Source organism: Falco punctatus (genome assembly GCF_963210335.1).
Source record: "Falco punctatus genome assembly, chromosome: 5".
NCBI classification, from domain to species: Eukaryota; Metazoa; Chordata; class Aves; order Falconiformes; family Falconidae; genus Falco; species Falco punctatus.
The window spans coordinates 13,066,796-13,086,454 of NC_137584.1; the positions used below are offsets into that span (position 1 = coordinate 13,066,796).

General features: G+C 38.1%; 1 protein-coding gene across 5 annotated transcripts in view; it reads right to left on the reverse strand.

Moving 5' to 3' along the window:
- The window catches only part of SMAP1 (small ArfGAP 1), a 95,899-nt gene that overhangs the window by 13,316 nt on the left and 62,924 nt on the right, over nucleotides 1-19,659 (reverse strand). For all 5 annotated transcript variants that reach the window (XM_080388777.1, XM_080388776.1, XM_080388775.1 and 2 more), the window contains one exon: nucleotides 9,389-9,473. In XM_080388777.1, coding sequence (XP_080244903.1) covers nucleotides 9,389-9,473 — 85 coding nt within the window. The remainder of the gene's footprint in view (nucleotides 1-9,388; nucleotides 9,474-19,659) is intronic.

Below are 19,659 nucleotides of genomic sequence, written 5' to 3' on the forward strand. Positions count from 1 at the left end.
CCCCAGATTACAGTACACTGAAAAAACTACCATTAACATCATAAAACAATTTCTACCTGATGCTTTAGCATGTTTAAATAAACTTCCTTCTCACTGTATGTGTTGTATCCACTGTTCTCTTTATTCACACTAAGTTTCTGTAAAGCAAATGTTACCTTACCTAGCACCCTAATTAAACGATGTGGGTTGTTTTGTTTCCTTTTAAAGTCACACAATTACACATAGGTAGCTAACTTCAAATATATCCATCAGCAACTTCAGATGTACATTTACAAACACAGCAATATATTCCCAATTTTAAACACAACAGAATACAGATGGCCACCTTTAAACTTTAAAAAGCATCAAAGACCAAAAAAAATAGCTGCTATGTATTTCAGAAAAGGTGTCAACTTCCTCCTTCTGCTAAACTTTAAGAAGTTATTTTCCAGTGCCCTACACCTGCAACAGTTACCTACCTGAGTGAAAAGATCCATTTCAAGAGCAGAGGTCAATCACTGGAGTATCAGCATTAACAGTTTAGTTGTAACATATGAAACGTATGTCTTACTACCCCAGAGAAACGTATAAGGCTGAAGGCAGGTGTGAGATTTAGGCATTTTAAAGTTTCTAGAACTCTAACGCAGACAGACAAGTGGTCTGATTAATAAAGAGCACAGCTGAGATGCAGTATTTAATTAAGATCAAATCATAGGAAGCTTCCTACATTTATTTAAAATATTACAATGCCATCTCTCACATAATTGCAACATTCTTTCCCATCTGCTAAAGAACAGTCACGTAAGAATCAGTATTTTTTTTTCTAAGAAAAAAAGATAGAAGAAAAGAGTAAGTTATTACTTAGAAAGGTCTCTCTTTGCTCTCCTCTACTTTTTATTTAAGAACACAAATAACTGGCAGACTATAGCAAGATTTGTCTCCCTACAGGCTGAATATCATAATTTTTCATTACTTTGTTCTGCCACATGCAAGCTCACTGCAGTTGGAGACTACCTGTCTGGCAGCCCAGAGTATCGACAAGCTGGAACAAAATAGCAGAAGCAGTAAAAAGCACCAGTCAGTTCATCAATCTGGAAACCACTTGAGTGAGGAAACCATCGCAGAAGACCGACATGACTTTCGGCTGTTAGCTCATACAAGAACATAACATGCATGCTGAAAGGATCCATTCAGAAGATCACCACTCAGATGCCTTCTCATTTCTGTCTGCCTCCCAACTCCAATGGATGGTGGCCCCCTTTTAGCTGCCTTGTATGAAAGAATTTATTTTAAAGATAAAGACTGTCACTGCTGTATATCTGAAAACCTGACACAGAAGTCATGGATACCAAAATCCAACAATGTACAAGACGTCAGAACCTGCCACCATCCATGCATATCTGAATTCAGTCTTTGCTAATCTGCGTGCCTTAGTATATACAGAAAATTTGGCAAAGCTATAGCTGCTGCAGAAACCGCAACTCTGAACCGAGTTTAGCATATGTAAAATCCACAGCATATTTTTTAAGCACTTACTGCATCTTCTTCATACAGGGAATTATGAAACATCCAAGTGGAAGGGTGCTGATTTGCAATTCTTTGGGAGCTAGATGCTTGCTTTTGTGACTACTTCAGATATTTAATTAGAGTATAAAATAATTTATGTATCAAACTTGAACATTAATAGCTTTATATTTGCTAATTCTCAAAACCACTTCATGTGAATGGGAAATTGAGACCAAATTCTGCACGTTAGCAATGGCAAGCAGATCCAATAACGAGAACCAAAATACCTTGAAGGCAGGGATATGAGAAGGACAAGTGAGTGGCATTTGCAAGAAACTGAACCTCAGCAAGCATATTTATTGCCCAAACTTGTGCAAATTTCACGAAGATAACTGTGCTATCTGGAAGAGCTAAGACCCAGCAACTGCACAAAGGCAAATGGCCATGGGAATGGCTTGGCAATATTAGCTCTTCTATGCGGAGTAAATAGTGAGCGGCTTGACAATAACCATAGGGATGAAGTAGCCACCTCAGCCAATTCTATTACTACATCATGATTTGATTTTGCCGGGAGAACTGCTGTTCCACCAATTCTGAAAAGCAAAGTTACAAACTCATCTATGATTATGACAAAGCTACTTACACCTTAGTGCAAAGGTCTCCTCCTTCCCTTATTTCTGCTCTGATGAATAGAAGTCAGTGGACAGTATAATGACCAGATTAAGATGTGTGTAAATAAATAATCTGGCAGTTTAAGTAGCAAGCTTCTTCTGAGGTCAGTTCTGCAGACAGGCACTTCCAAAAACATCTCCCCAAAGGTTCACTGTTTCAGATAAATTTAGGAACGAACGATGCATAATTTTCATGCAAAAGGATTGTCTGGAATTAATAATTTAATGTTTTCATTTTCTCAGTGAAGCACATGCATTTAAAAAGTCTCTCTCTTGTCATATACCAAAGTGGTTCAGTTTCCCTGAATGTAAAAAAGTTTAATATATAAGACTGACAATTTAAATGCAATCATTTACTAAAACAAGCATTTCACATATTTAGAACATTCACAAGAGAACACATTTGCAAGAACATAGTATTTTTCAAGCATTTAATATGCTGCTTACAAATTAATACTACAAAACCACAGGTTTTTGCTAGATCACTTCTGTATATGTGTTACTTGGTAGTATACATACCTCCTTCATCTCTTACTGAATTTTACACTACAGATACATATTTCCCTGTCTGTATCAGTACAGAAACCAGACATTTTTAATTAGCATTTACAACACAGTTTTACGGCTGTATGAATAGTACTAACAAATAATTCTGTCTTACTGATTTCTCAAAAATGTAATAGTTGGAACATTTATATCTATTAAAAAGCGACTTTGAAAACATTCCCCCTTGAAACTAAAAGATTCCATAAAGAACTAAATTTTAGAATATAGAATAAGCCTAACTGTTTTCACTTCAGTTTATTACTTGTAGCAATATTAGTATCTTAATTTTTTTAATATATATATATATATGCATGCAGGCATACACATACTTGTATTCCAACATAATAGTTCACACTAATTACACAGAGATTACAGATATTCTCAGCTTCAAAGCACCAGGTCACTGATTAGGAAGCACTTCCTCCTTTCTCTCCTAATTTTAAAATATTTCTGTAGCATAAGAAAGATATTCCAGCAGACTTCCGAGTTCTAAATTATTCTAAGTATATTACTTCTCATTCAACTTGTGCTGCCTACCATTAAAAACTAATTAGAAGGGGTGATGTGTATTTAACAGAAGGGAACACAGCTGCAGTCTTTCCAGGAAACAGGTCATAACCAGACTAAGCTATATAGGCCTCCCCTGAACATACTGAGAAATTTATAGCTTCAGCCATCACAGAATTACTTTGAAACAACTAACTTCTAATCAACACTACTTCCACCAGTTTTCCGGAGAATGCATCCATAGCAAGGAATGGAGATGCGGCAGAAGCCATTGCAACCAGAGTGCTGGCAAGGCAGAGCTTCCACGCTCGGTCAGAGAAGGCAACATGACAAGTCAATAGATGCTGTTCTTCACTGTTGCTCCTAGCTGTGGTCCCAAATCTTCACTTCTTACAATGTCTGACAACATGACAGGTAATATCCACCTGCTGCCTGCCATACTGTGCCAACAGCAGATGCTGCTTCTGATTTCAGATTAAGAAGTCTTGTTCAAATTTGACATCAGAAACAAAAGCTATTTACTAGGGTTCCAGTGAAGTTTACCTTTACAGTGTTTCTCGGTATATATTTTATCAGTGCCTGACACGACAATTTCCAGTTCAGTGCTGCCTTTTGTTATGAAAGCTTCCATACACACCATTAATCTTTGGTATATCTGTCTGTATCCATCTGTACCATGTGACCAGCAGAAAAGCTTCAAAGGGATAGCAAGAAAAGGAAACAACAAGAAAGATCTGCTCTAAAACTTTGTGTAACGTTTCTGAAACTAATTTTCTATGGGACAAACTATTTACAAGAAGTTTGTAAGCTGCCACGTGTTTTTTATATATACAATTGCTCATGACAGCCATACCAACACCTGCAACAGGGGGAGAATATGCATATGATTATTTATTACACCAAATTACTAAAAAAGTAAATCTGAGAGAAATAGTTAAATACTTGAAACAAAATCTGGGGCAAAAGTACAAACAAAGTTTGTCTGTCCAAAATTACTGTGGAATTATTTAACTGCATTAGTAAAATGTTATTCACTGCTAAAACCTTCACAGAACTGAAAAAGCATTCGTGGGGAGGCCATGTCTATATAATGCTTCTTAGAACAAAATGTGGAAAGCCGGAAAGCTAACAATGCTGTACGCCTCAAGTTGTTATAAATGTTTTTATTTCGGGTACGCACATTCCTTACCTAACCATAATCTTAACATAGCAGCAATACTACAAATGTTAACATGTTCAGAAGCTCAGGTAGTGGGGTCACACAGACTTCATGAGGTTCAACAAGGCCATGTGCAAGGTCCTGCACCTGGGTCAGGCCAACCCCCAGTATCCGTACAGACTGGGAGATGAAAGGATTGAGAGCAGCCCTACAGGGAAGGACTTGGGGATACCGGTGGATGAAAAGCTGGACATGAGCTGGCAGTGTGCATTGGAGCCCAGAAAGCCAACTGCGTGCTGGGCTGCATCAAAAGAAGCATGGCCAGCAGGTCGAGGGAGGCGATTCTGCCCCTCTGTGCTGGTGAGACCATGCTGCAGTCCTCAGTACAGAAAAGACATGGAGCTGCGGAGCAGGTCCAGAGAAGGGCCACAAAAAAGATCAGAGGGCTGGAGCACCTCTCCTATGAAGACGGGAGAGAGCTGGGGTGGTTCAGCCTGGAGAAGAGAAGGCCCCAGGGAGACCTTACAGCCCCCTTCCAGTACCTCAGGGAGGCCTACGAGGACGCTGGAGAGGGGCTTTTCAGCAGGGTCTGTAGTGACAGGACAGGGGGGAATGGCTTTAAACTGAAAGAGGGTAGATTTAGATTAGATATAAGGAAGAAATTCTTTACTATGAGGGTGGCGAGGCACTGGAACAGGTTGCCCAGAGAAGCTGCCCCATCCCTGGGAGCGTTCAAGGCCAGGTTGGATGGCACTTGGAGAAACCTGGTCTAGTTTAAGATGTCCCTGCTCATCGCAGGGGGGTTGGACTAGCTGACCTTTCAAGGTGCCTTCTGACCCAAGCTATTCTATGGTTCTATGAGTCTATGATCTATATATGCATATATGACACTTATGTACTTATAAACTTAACTTTATTATATCTTAAATGCAGGTTTCCAACTTATGACCAACCATGCTGCTTCGGTCCTTACCAAACAGTACCAACAAAAGCACATTTCTTTGTTATGCAGCATCCAGCTACACTTCATACCATGATTAAGCTCTCAAAACTTCACAGAATTCCTTCAGAGAGTATTTCCCCCACACAAGCAGATAAGCAGCTTTTAGCAGATCATACTTGACCTCCAGCCACGCTGGATGAAGGCCCCACACATCACATTCAGTTAACCACAACAACATAACACATCTCTTTTCTTCTGGTCATTCATCGTGACTTACTACAATGGTTACTCCAGAATGTGCAACTGCCTATTCTATGAAGGGCACATCTAACCAGTAAATGATACAGAATATGTAAAACGCACTTGCCTTCTTTCTGATAATTCTCTAAGGTAATGTAGTTTAAAAATAGTAATTTATCTTTTTTCTGAATGTTGAAATAATTTCTAAGTGACATACCTTGACAAACAGAATATCCAAAATTGCCTGTGTGATATTCCAAGAAAAGATTACCACTATCATACACAGCTATAATATAATTTTTTTACAAGTATTTTTAAAAACTGGATTTACATCAATCTGGAGTAAGCGGAGACATCTACCTTGTAAGACAAAACCCCTAAAAGAAGCACAGAGCGCAAGGTTAACACCAGAGAGATGAATATTCAGCACTGTCAATGATGTAAAGTGCTTAAGAACTATGGTTTACGTGCTGGGACTTTCACACTGGAAAATGTTTCCTGTAATTCCCCTATTAAAAATCAATGTTATGAAATCCCATATTATTGATTTTAGCATCAATTTTAAGTCCCCACAACTTCAATAGGCACTCTTTCAGCATGGACAAGATGCAAATAATTGTAGCGATCCCTAAAAAAGCAGCTTCAGATTTAGCCTACAGAAATAGGCTGCGATTTCTTACAGCTTGGGAAGAGAGGGAAGCAATTTGGGGTTCCACAGCAAGAACACCAACTCTATTACTTGTGAAGAGCTATATATATATATGTAGAAGACTATATAGCTTGTACATGTCTGTTTTCCCACCTTTCTGCGTATGGAATACTGAACTAAAATCTACTCTGAATCGAAAGGCCAAAACCCACGAAGGTTGCTGGATCATCAAAAAGTGAATATCCAAGCAGCATCTCAATAATAAACCCCTTGAACAGGAAGGAACTCAAGGGAACCACATGAATCTGTATTTTAAACGGCTCAGAAGAAACACAAACATGATAGTACAGGCACTGAGGATATTATGCCTTCTGTGCTGTTACAAGATTTAAAGATACAATTTGCCTAAGCATATTATCTTGAAAATTTTGCAATTTGTAAAGAAAAACAAAAAACAATCTATTTTTAGAAAATTATCTTGTCTGGCTACAATCTTCACTGGATAAATCCTATCTCACAGGATGTTTACCTTCTGATGAGGTCACTATTACAAACCCAACAAACAAAAAGAGCAATAACCCAAAGGTTAACACCACACCCAAAGCCAGCATTGAACCTACTCAAGAAAATACTTTGCAAGAAGTCGGGCTGTTTTGAAAGCCAAATTTATTCTAGCAGGAATTGTGATCCATTCAAATTACTTAATCTGCTATCATAAGTGATACTGGTCTGCCCTAGTAAAAGCTGCTACTGTTCTTCATTTGCAGAAATGAAGTCCTAAGAGAACGAATCCTCATTAGAAACATGTCTGCTCAGTACGAAGAATGAGCTATGCAATCACAGACATTTTAATATTGCTCGATATGACATATCAAACACTTTAATCAGCAGTGTGCCGCTGCAACAACAAACGGGATTCTGGGCTGCATCCGCAGCGGCATTACTAGCCGAGACAGAGATTATCCCACTCTATTTAACACTTGCCAGGCCACATCTGTGCCCAGTTCTGCTCCCCACAATTCAAGAAAGATGCAGAGAGACTGCAGAGGGTCCAAAGGAGGGCCACACAGATGGTCAAAGGGCTGGAGAACCTGTCCGATGAGCAAAACCTGCTTGAATTAGGTCTTTTCTCCCTGGAGAAGAGAAAGCTCGGGAGAGATCTTATCCCAGTATGCCAGTACTTAAAAGGCAGCTACAAAGGAGGACAGAGACTCTCTATTCACCAGGAGCCACACAATCTTCTTAACAAGGGGCAAAGTGTACAAACTGCACCAGGAGAGGTTTTATCTCGACATAAGAAAGACATTTTTTACCGTGAGATCAATTACTGGAATAACCTCCCCACCGACGTGGTTGAGTCTCCATCACCTGAGGTTTTCACGATGCAATCAGACAGGACGCTAGATAATCTCACCTGGGCTCCCCTTCCCACAGGCTGGAATAGATGGCTTTTCAAGGTCCCTTCCAACCTGGGCTATTGTACAGTTCTATGATATATTGGGTTGAAGTGATCTTCATTTTAATACTCTCTGAAGGAGTCTACTGCCGGCATTAATTAAAAGACAACACTCCAAATGAAACACGTAGGTCTGCTTGCATTAACACATATCTCATTTGCAGCTCATTGGATTCCAAGTGCTACTAGCTTATTACACTGCATTTCAATTTGTTATTTAAAAGATCTTTAAACACTCCCTCCTCTAAAATTATTGGGTTTTAACATACAAATTATAAACTTTGCCCTTTGTATATCTCACTGAAGAAGCACAGCTGTTGAACACCAATTATAACACACTTTCTGTTGCATATTACATCTCAATTTAGGCTATGTAATCTGAGTTTATTATCATATCATAAAACAGCATTACCAAGTTTCATTCCAAAACATGACTAAAAGGATACAGAATCCTAGCAATCTCAAAACCACACATTGATTAAATTTTAGCTCTTAATTAGGTTGTTGGTCTGGTAAAGGAAAATAAAGGAAAATCAGTTTTCCATCAAGTCTAAATTACCCTCTTTTTTTTTTTTAATAGGTTCATTCTATATCCATAATCTAACTTCTACTGTGTTAATTAAGATTTGCTTGCCTATGGCGGCAGATTACTTGGAATGAGATATGGACCACAACACACACATAACCGGTACAAAAGTAGTATTTCACAGCTCTTCTGCACCCAAAGGGAAAATAACATGCATTTTGAATGATAGTGTGAATTCTAAAACAGAGAAGATATTTATTGTTTTCTTGCAACATTATTCATATCTTAAAACCAAAACTTAAAAACCAACAAAACATTTTTCTATGAAGCCAATTTTCTAGAATAAATACATTTAAAAGTTTACCAGCCTCTTCCAATATCCTGTGGAAATTATGTGGCTATTTAAGAATAACCATGACATTGATACATATTGAATACTCTTAATATCCACTCACAACTCTTAGAAACCTTCCCTAACAGTGAACAACAAAAGGAAATAAAATAGTTACTGTAATATTCCATTTTAAGATGCTATGAAATGGAAAAAACACACTTTCAGTAACACTAGGTAAATGAAAGACAGATTTTATGAATATGACCTTCAACAAGCAGAAAAAAGCATAAAAGCATGGTATAGACAGACAGTGCAAATTACATTATTTGGGTCCAACAGTTTATTTACAAGACAAATACACAGTTACCTGCCAGTCAGAAAACAAAAAGGTCTATTAGATAAAAAAAGAATGATGGTCACAGTCAGCACACAACACTGACATGCCCAATATATTTAGTTTTATGAGATAATAGTCAGCTGCGGTCAGACGGTTTACTGTTTTTTTAATTAGTATAGGTATTTTATGGTATCAGTTATTTTATAGATATACAATTCAGATGACCTCAGTGTTTTCATTAAAAAGTACACTTGTACCATAAACATTGAAATACCACAATCCATAAGCCTTTTGAAGATCACTTTGATAACTTCCCCTTCCCACAGGAGCTCATTACTCTCCTTAGCAAAACACAAGTATTGATATACCCAGATCCCTATGGCATTTTCCTTTATAGTTACAAATTCATAAGCTCAATCTTATGGTTTCCAAATTCACCTATCAGTAAACACAGATAAAACAGAAGCATCTCTATTAAAATATAAAACAACATACCTGTGTTTGATTTAAAAACAGGTAATTATGTATTGCTTACCAAGTCCTAAAAGGTCAATAGTGGCTTCTGATGACTTTTTTGGACTTGCTTTAGCTTCTGATTGCTGATCCTCTTTCTTCTGTGGCTTTAAAGGAAAAAAAAAAAACAAACCACACAAAAGTAACCTTTCTGAAAAAGATACAGCGCTTCAAAAATACTCATTAAACATGCTGCTCCAGTATCAGAAGTAAAAGCCCTTTTTTATATTTGTTTATCGCAATGGAATAAGTTGCAGTTATGGTCATAAAGGACGCGGCACATGACTGTAAAAAAATACCCTTACACCTTCACTGGTATGCAATCATTTTTAAAATAAATCTGAGTTCCAGGATAGGTTAAAAATAAGCTGAAATCTTAAACTGAACCACTGCATATCAGAACATACCTTGTTCAAGACCAAAATTGTTTAGAAAACCACCCGCTAGAAAAATATTCCATGGATTCCCTGATTCTATACTGTATTACAACTTTCACCTTTGAGTATGGGATCTGACGGATAGCAGACTGATTCCAAATGCTACTCAGTATTGCAGAGAAAAGAAATTATATTTGTTATGAGAAAAAAAAATGTTTTCTGAAAGTAAATTTTTATATATAAAGAATTTTTTAGAAGTGACCCTTCAAAATAAAGTTTTCTACAACTGACCATACCTCAGTAAACATACCATATAATTTAAATTATGAACATCTTTCAGAATTACCAGTATTTCAGAAAAGAATATAATAAAGTTTTGCATGTTTGGTTCTTCTCCAACTCTTTAAGGAACATCACGGTCACAGAAGCTGTAAAAAGAAGCATTTCTGACACTTTGCTTGATTTCATGAAATCGGTATTTTCTGCTTAAACTGCTTAACAATTGTGAGCATTGAATAAAAACGTTTTTAAACTGAAAAGCAAAACTGTAAGAATTATATTAAATGTGCAAATTTTCATTACTCCAGATCAGATTTATGATAACCACATAAAAGCAAAAGTTTGAAATAAATTAAAACTTGACAGGGTGGGTTCAGAATGCAAACCTTTCTGAGAAATCCAAACACTTTGCACACATTAGTAAAAACTAAACAGAGTTCAAATAGCACTCTCTTATTTAGTACTTATTATTGTAGCAAATAAATTTCATCACCTAAACTAAACATTTAAAAATGTATTGGGAATAATCTACTTAGGTTCTCTGCTCTGTCAAATAACATTTTCAATAATTATTAAATGCATATTTCTGTTTCATCACACTTTAAATAAGAAAGGCAGTCAATGAAGATACAAGTTACAAAAATACAAATTTCTATAAAAATAAGATCCTTTAAGATACCCTTTCCCAATATCATTGCTATATTTTTTGATCAGCAGTTTCTTTCCCATTTTGCTCCCTTGCCAGTACTTAAACTAATAGGGTTTTAAGGTCACTTCACAGTTAGTTACTTTAAGAAAGACTGCAAAATTATTTTCGAGCATGTTAGTGCAGCAGATATTTCTAGACATTAATACTGCATTCATTTCCTTGATAGAGTTTTTCTCCTGAAAGCACTATTCAGCTCCTTTACAGCTACATGGTTTTTACCAACCCACTAACCTTCTGTCTGGAAAATGAAAGAAGCTATTAGTCTCCTAACAATTTACCAGTACTTCATCTGTACAATAGTGGTCACACAAAGCAATGTTCAGCAGCTACCTAGAAAAAAATTCCTTCCTCTTACCCTTAATTTTACCTGCAATACTGTGTGGATCCCCCCCTCGTCCTCCTCTCACCATGACAAACACCAGTTGCTGGAATTTCCTATCCTCCTGTCTGAGATTTAAAACAGCTTTAAACTTCCATATGCCTTTATTTCTGGTTAAGATGTTTCACATTACATACAAGGGCTTTTGTGCGAAAGTATCAGAAGATACTTTTGGTGCTTAAGGCCTGCCATGATTCATAGATGGACAGGGGCTTCCCTAAAGTCACCTACACTTAGGAATAAATTAAGTAAGGTTAGCACTAATAGGATAAGTTAGAACATGAAGCTTGCATGCATGCAATTGTTCTTGATTTGAGAATACCTAAATAACACACCTTTACCGTGGCGTTTCTTAAGACGCTTTTGCTCTCTCTTTGGCCTCGTGGATCTTGGGCTACCTGACTGTACTGTGGTCCGCTGGCTGAAGGTATAAAGAAAAGCAATGCCCGACTGAAGCATTCTATAGTAGAGATCATGCCGTATTTCTGGCTCCAGTACAGAGGACCTCTAGAGGTCCCTTCCAGTCTATATAATTCTGGCATAAACAAGGTATTGAAACTTTCAGAGAAGAACAAAAAAAGTCGGTCAGACTGGAGCTACTTGAAAATTTTATTCCAAATCATAAAGAGAAATGTGATGTTTAATTTCTTTTTAGTACTTTTGCCCCAGCAGGACTAATACATGACTAAGCTTTATGTAGGGAGTGATCTTTAGAGATGTTAAAGCTAAATATCGCACAGAGTGAGCACAAGTGTGCAACAGCAAAAAACTGCATAACAAGGCAGTGACATTTCTTAAAATTAATGTTTCATTTAGTGCTGTGCTTTATCTAAAGACTACCGCATTTTGCAGAGGTGCAATATAGCATGAAAAATGCCTGGGAATCTTGCTGCACTAAGACTCACCTCAGTTTCTAATACTAGTCTGCTTGAATCCCACAGCAATTATTTTTAAGTACTGACATCAGTACTAGATAAACTATTATTTGTCAAGTCCTTTGGGAAAAGGCTGCATGATAGTAAGAGACTAAGCAGCATTAAATAAACTAAATATAGCATTAAAAATCTGCTATGAAGGGAACAGGTACACAATATTGTGCATTTATTTTCAACTGGAGCCTTCAAGGTTACTGGGGCTACTATTTTTTTTTTTTTTTTTTTTTTTTTTACACAACATTCAAGGTTGGCTTAGCAACACGTGAGGTTTTATTAAGTATGAGGTTATAGCTACTCCTAGATGTATTTAGTTCAGCTCATATATTAACAGCTTCTCATTCAAAATCAGTTTTATGGTAGTAGTACATTCTTGTGAAACACCGTTCTTGCAAACAGCAGAGCATCAAAACATCTTTGATATGCAGGCCTTACATTTCCATTTTTCACAGTTGCCACTAATGGCCACTATGCTATTCTTCAAGGTTGTTCTCACATTGGAGTATCTATTGAAAGCAAGCGATGCTCTCTGCCTTAAATTATTCTGAGATTACTGAAAACTGTTTATTTACAAATATCACTAAAAAAAACCCCGATGCCAGAACAAGCTTCTAGGGAGTAAATTCTTTTGCATCCTCCACATTGATCAGCTTATTATCTAGCACAACTTGGAATTTTTTTTTTTTTTTGCCTTAAGAAAAACTGAGTCCCTGTTTTGAAAAAAAGCCACAATAACCCATTAGAGTTATCCCAGTTCAACAGGTACTAGGTACTTCTACCAACTTAAGGAGGCAAATAAAGAATTAACTTTGCAACCTCTAACAAATATTTTCACCTATAAAGCGCATCTCTTTGGTGGAGAAGCAGGGACATGCTCATTATTCAGATCCAGTATGGGCATCGTAAATTTTTGCAGTCACGTCGATGACAGGTAACTGGGATACAGTAATACTGTTGGGGTTTTTTCCTCCCAGTGCTGTCCTTTTAACCTTTCACTTAAGTATGTCCTTCTGTCACTCCTGTCTCCAAGGGCAAGAAGGAAGACTCAGGGAACTACCTGCTGCTCACCCTCACCTCGGTACCTAAGAAGGTGATGGAACAACGAATCCTGGAAACCATTTCCAGGCACATGAAGTACAAGAAAGAAGGTGACTGGGAGGAATCAGCATGGCTTCACCAAGAGGAAGCCATGCTTGACCACTCCAGTAACTTTCTACGTCATGACTGGCTCGGTAGACAAGGGGACAGCAGTGCACTTTGTCTACCCTGACTTCAGTAGGCTTCTGACACTGTCTCCCATAAGATCCTCATAGAGAAGCTGATGAAGCAGGGCCTAGATGAGCAGACAGTGAGGTGGATTGAAAAATTAACTGAACAGCCAGATCCAGAGGGTAGTGATTAGTCTAGCTGGAGACCAGTCACTAGTGCTGTATGCCAGGGGTCAGTACTGGGTCCCGTCCTGTTCAACATCATTAACGAGCTGGATGATAGGGCAGAGCGTACCCTCAGCAAGTTGGCAGGTGACACAAAACTGAGAGGAGTGGCTGACATGCCAGAAGGTTGTGCTGCTATCCAGTGACCTGAGCAAGTGGAGAAATGGTCTGAGGAACCTCATGCAGTTCAGCAAGGGGACATACAAAGTCCTGCAGCTGGGCAGGAGCAACCCCAGGCACCAGTACATGCTAGGGAACCACCAGCTGGAAAGTAGCTTTGCAAAAATGGATCTGGAGGTTCTGGTGGACGCCAAGTTGATCGTGAACCAGTAATTTGCCCTTTCAGCCATGAAGGCTAATGGTATCTCACCTGGGCTGCACTAGAACAATTACTTATTGCCAGCAGGTTGAGGAAGGTGATCCTTTCCCCATACTCAGCACTGGTGAAGGCACACCTGGAGTGCTCTGTCCAGTTCTGAGTTTTGCAGCAGGAGAGAGACAGACACAATGGAGAAGTCCAGCGGTGGGCCATAAAGATAATGAAGGGACCGGAGCATCTCTCATATGAGCTGAGAGCTCTGGTACTGTCCAGCCTAGAGAAGGGAAGGCTCAAGGGAGTTGCAACGTGTATAGGTATGTGAAGACAGGGTGTGCAGAAGCTGCAGCCAGGCTCTTTTCAGTGGTGCCCAGTGACAGGACCAGAGGCAACGGGCACAAACTGAAACACAAGAGGTCCCCTCTGAACATCAGGAAACACTTTTTTCTCTGTGAGGATGACTGAGCACTGGCACAGGTCACCCAAGGAGGTTGTAGAGTCTCCCTCCTTGGAGATACTCAAAAGCTGCCTGGATACAGGCCTGGGCAACTTGCTTTAGGTGACCCCTGCTTGAGCAGGGAGTTGGACCAGATGCCCTCCAACCTCAAGCATTTTGCGATTCTGTGATTCACTCAAGTGACAGAGCACACAGAAATTGTCAGCTATTTTATTTGCTCTTGGTAGGCATTTTTGCCAAGGCTGAAGGACTTTCATGCTTTCTGGCACCCTAACAATCTCTTAATTTTCTCACTGGAAGGGGCTAAAGCAACCTTCTCGGGAATACCGTGATTTCTCAAGAGCTTATCCATCTTGTCTGGTGCAATGCCTAATGCACAGAAACACTGTTTATTGTGTGTGTTTCTTGTACATTGTGTCTTGTAGCAACAAGCCCTTTCTCCTATGAGTAACCATTCCTTACTGGATTTTGTCTCATCTGTATCTATCATAGCCTCTTCCTGAAGCTTGCTCTCAGAGACCATTTTTGTAGCAGCTTTTTAGATTGCTTCAGCAATTAAGCGCAAGCATCTTCTGCAGGAATATTATGCAATATTAATACACCATACTTAATAAACAGAATCTGGGGGGAAAAAAAAAATGAAGTACTACTGCAGGAGAAGTAACAGTTGCTATGAGGACTCTCTGAGAGACATGCCATGCTGACAGTATGGGAAGGTGAGTACTTTAAAGGAGTCAGGAAAGAATGGACTAAGATCAAAAGTAGCTTTTTCTTCTACTGTCTGATCAGAACTTCTGTTTTTTATTCTCCTGAAAAGGCTGTGTGATATACAGAAGACTAACACATGTGCTACTCCTTTATAAAGTATCTGCATTTTGGCTTAATATTTAGAAGGTAGACTAATTACCAAAATATTAGATAATCACATGGATAACATTTCCCTAAGACCTACGTTGACGTGTATTTTATTAGAAGTATATAAAACAAGTGTACGTGGTTGTGTGCTAAAAACTGATAAAGGTGCTATCATGGAAAATTCCCTCTTTAAATTTCTGCTCTCATTCAATTCACCATTTAGTATCCAGTGATGACAGATTTCCAGTTTTATACCCAAATCAATCTACATCTAAATCCTGCCTGCTGTACATCTACAATACAATAAAAACATAATGTGACAGCATGGTGCTAATACCTTATCTGTAAGTATTCCTTAGGTAACAAGATTAATCACCTTTCAGTATCTAAAGAACAAATATTTATGGGAAGTTCCTATTTTAAACTTTTCCTATAACAAAATGAACAGCTGTGAAATTATGTCCACGGATTAGAAGCTGCGTCTCTTTCCTATTCAAATAAAATGAAAATACATTGCTGAATATTTGGATCTTCATTTAATTTCTACACACTTTCACTGAAAGTCAATTGGCTTGAAATTAGTGGACAGAACTATATATGCTGGCAATCTGCATATACCTCCACATTGCACCTTGTTCAACTAATGTTTTGTGCTAAGAAACCATCACAAACGAAATTCAAAAGCAGACAGCTGTGGAGAGGAGCAGGCCATCTAAAATTTATTACAATTTTAAAGCAAGCAAGTGCATACTCCTGCTTTAATATTGTTATGTAATGTAAGCCTCTTTAAGACTCACATTGAGCCGATGCCTTCATTAGCGGAGGCTGCACCAGCCAGTCTGTTTGTAACTCATGGAGATACTGCCTATGATTTAATCAATCTTGTTAGTTTTCCTACCATTAGGAAACAGTAGGGTTAATCACTTATCGATCCTATTAATTTTCCTACCAGTTCATCTCCGACATTTTAAATTAGTTTCCAGTCCAGTGGAAAAGTTACAAAAATCTGTACCAAAGGTTTGAGATTTATTTTGCTCAAATTCTGACTACATCCTTAAGGATCAAAGAGCATCATTAAAAAAAAAAACTTCCCAATTTACTTAGAAGAAAGTTTTCCATTCCATCATGAAAGAGTATCTCTTAATTCAGCAACCCACATTTTATGTTGCATTGCTGGGCCCTCTCCTGTATTCTTTACTCATTTTGTGCAGCAATAAAAGTTATTTGAGGGTTTAATTTGATAAATAGGTTAAGAACACGAGGAGAGCAAAAAACCTCCAAATTTATTTGTCCCTAATGGGTCTCAATTTAAACAGCAAAGCTCAGCTTTATACCAACCAATATTACCTTTTACTGAACTCTCACAATGCATTGCTCTCGATATACCACTAGTAACACCATTCTAGTTCAACTTATGTGAAACACCTCCTGAATTAAATGAAACCAACTAAATCAGCAAGTAACAGTGTTAATTACCCTATTCACACATTAAGTTCTAGAGTTGATTTTACAGACTTGTTTTTCTCTTATGTCACTGTAAAGCAAATTATCTAGTAAATAAGGACACTTCTTTGACAAGGACAAGAGGACTGATACCTACTTTATACCATACATTTTGCACACTAGTTGCCTGTATCGGTCTGGCTGGGATGGAGTTAGCTTTCTTCATAGCAGCTGGTACGGTGCTATGTTTTGGATTTGTGGCTAAAACACTGCCAAGTAGTGCTGGCACAGCATCGAGGCTTTTTTGTGTTCCCCCACTCTGTCTCTGCAGCAAGCAGGCTGGGGGCAAGTAAGCTGGGAGGAGACACAGCCAGGACAGCTGACCTGAACTGACGGAAGGGATATTCAGTACCGTATGACATTGTGCCCTCTGAACTTTGCCCTATCAACACATGCCATATTGATGTAATGCTTTTGATAACTATCATTTTAGTTTTGCTATTTTTGCACAATCATGTTTCTTGTTTTGCCAACTAAAGCAAGCCAACCTCTAAGCACCTTGTTTAATAAATTCAAGGACTATATATGTGCACACATACATATACACATACAGCCAGTAATACTTCACCACTGTCAGTTCATTTTCTTCATAACCGCCTTCTCTTCACTTTCTCTAACATTCTACAGAGTTCACCAAGCAGATACAAGGAGCACATTAGTCAAGTGAATCAACCTATATACGGAACTCACCCTACAAAGCATAGTGAATTCCCAAGTCCCGTTTTCCCACCAAAGCTTAGCATACACAACCCTCAAAGCCCTGAATCTGAGCATTACAGTTTTGCAGTAGACTCATCCAAAGGTGAACTCCCACTCCTTGGAATGGGCACTACGTTTTCTTGCAGACAGCAAGTCTGCAGAAGATGGGATTGTGAAAAACACCAAGTAACACCTCAAGCACAAATTGCATACTGTAGGATGTACAATGTCTCAGTCAGGCATTTCATCAGATTTTGTTCAGCCAGCTATTTTTGGACGTAACCATTAAATGAGTAACTCATTCTGCCTCAGAGAAAAGAAGTATAATGAAAGCATTGCCAAGTCAATCCTCCTCCTCCCTCTGTACAAAGATTACAGTATAGCACATACAAAGGGTATGGTTATCTCATGGGCAGGACAAAAAGGAGGGTCGCTGCCACCACGACTGACAGACACACATATATTAAATTCACATACATAACAGCATTCTGTGAGGTCTGTCGCTGGTGTTACTGATTCTCCCTTTCTGCGAAACAACAGCTTGTCCTTTCCCGACACTCAGCACTGTGCCTATACACATCTGGCTACTAGGTGTAGAAGATGGGTAGTGGAAAGCTTTACACCAACTTGTTTGTTTGACAAAACAGATAATGTACGTGAGGTCTTCTAATAAGTGTTAGACTTTGAAGGAGAAAAAAAAAAGGAATTTTCAGATTTAGCAGCAACCACGTGGCTCTGCAGTTAACCCCATTCTCTTTTTTTAATTACTATTGTAGCAAAATAGGAAAATAATCCACATTTGTGAAATTATTAAGGACATTGCAATCCTTTCACAACGTTTTTTAGTATGACCATACACTCCAGAACCTATGGTCAGTCTAAACTCTGCATTCATGGTCTACTCTTCTGCACATCCCTGTTCAGAACATTACCCTCCTCTGACAGAGGCAGCTGAGGGCATTTTGCACTGGAATTGACAATGGTGAAACAAACTTGTTTGGTAAGGCCTGGTTCAAAAGTGCCAGCACATAGTGAAAATACCGTGGTTATTTATTGTAAACGAGTGGCTTTGGAAGAAAAAGAGAATAATGTTAGGTAATTCAAGTTTCCATTTTCTGCTTCTGCACAGTTATGCCAATTATCTTCGTATGTACTAACGTGAAGGTTTTAACAGGTCTGAAAGGCTTATCACCCAATAGAAATGTAACCACCCCAAAAAATACTTTAAAACCAAGTGGAACTTTTTCTGAATTCACTACCACAAGACATTAATGTGAATAATTCAGAAACACTTATTATTATTAACATTGACCTTATTCTCATTTACATTACCTGAGAACACAGAAGTGGTAGCATACATGGTGCAAGACACAAGCCACATGACTACCTCTGAAGTAGAAAAACTCTCCAGTCAGAGCAGTCATAAGTAAATCTCTCTCCTACTCTGAAGCAAAATATCAGTTACTGTCAAAAATCTGATCCATCAGCTGTCCACTCCAGTTATCTGCTCCTGTTTTCATACTTTAATATTACACACAAAAAATACTTCTCTGCACACTTTCCTCAATTTTCTACTTCAATGAAAAATTCATAGGAATCTACAATTCAGTCTGTTTCATACACATCTGACTACCCATGCATTTCTTATTTCTATACTCTACCTTAACTGCAAGAAGCTTTATGAAAGCTGAAGATCCATCAAATAATTTAGTGAAAAGCACTTCTAACTTACTTAAAAGCAATTTCCAGTTTACTCACTAGAGCTCATAGACGCTTCTATGGTTACTGAACAAAAGCCTTCCTTTGCTTTTATTAGGTAGGAATTGTATGTCTTGTGCATGAAGTAATTGGATTCCTTCCCTCTTCATTACCTGCTTGCAATAAAACTTGCCAGACAGCATAAACATTTGAGAATTCCATTATGAGAAAATAATGTTAGTAATTTACTATAAGCTTGCAATAGGATTGTAGGTATGGTTTTTCCTGACAGCTCATATACTTCTACTATACAAGTTAGTTTAGTCCGTATCTATTTAAGCAATATTCTTAAAGAACATTTTTACAGCTTTTGCATCTGACGTAAATGAGTAAAAACTAATCCCTTCATAATATTCAATTTAAATCACATTAAAAATGAAATGTGTTTTTCTGTTTACCCTCCTAAAAGATACCAGCATTTTTTTGAAACTTGCAACTAAATATGAAGAAACTTAGAGATCAGACTAACTCTTCACAACTTAGGATGCTTTTACCAAGCGATGAACTTCTATTTTGCTTAACTAGCAAAAAAGCCAGAAAACAAGCATACAAGTCATACATATATAATACAAATAATACTGAATCACAAGATACAC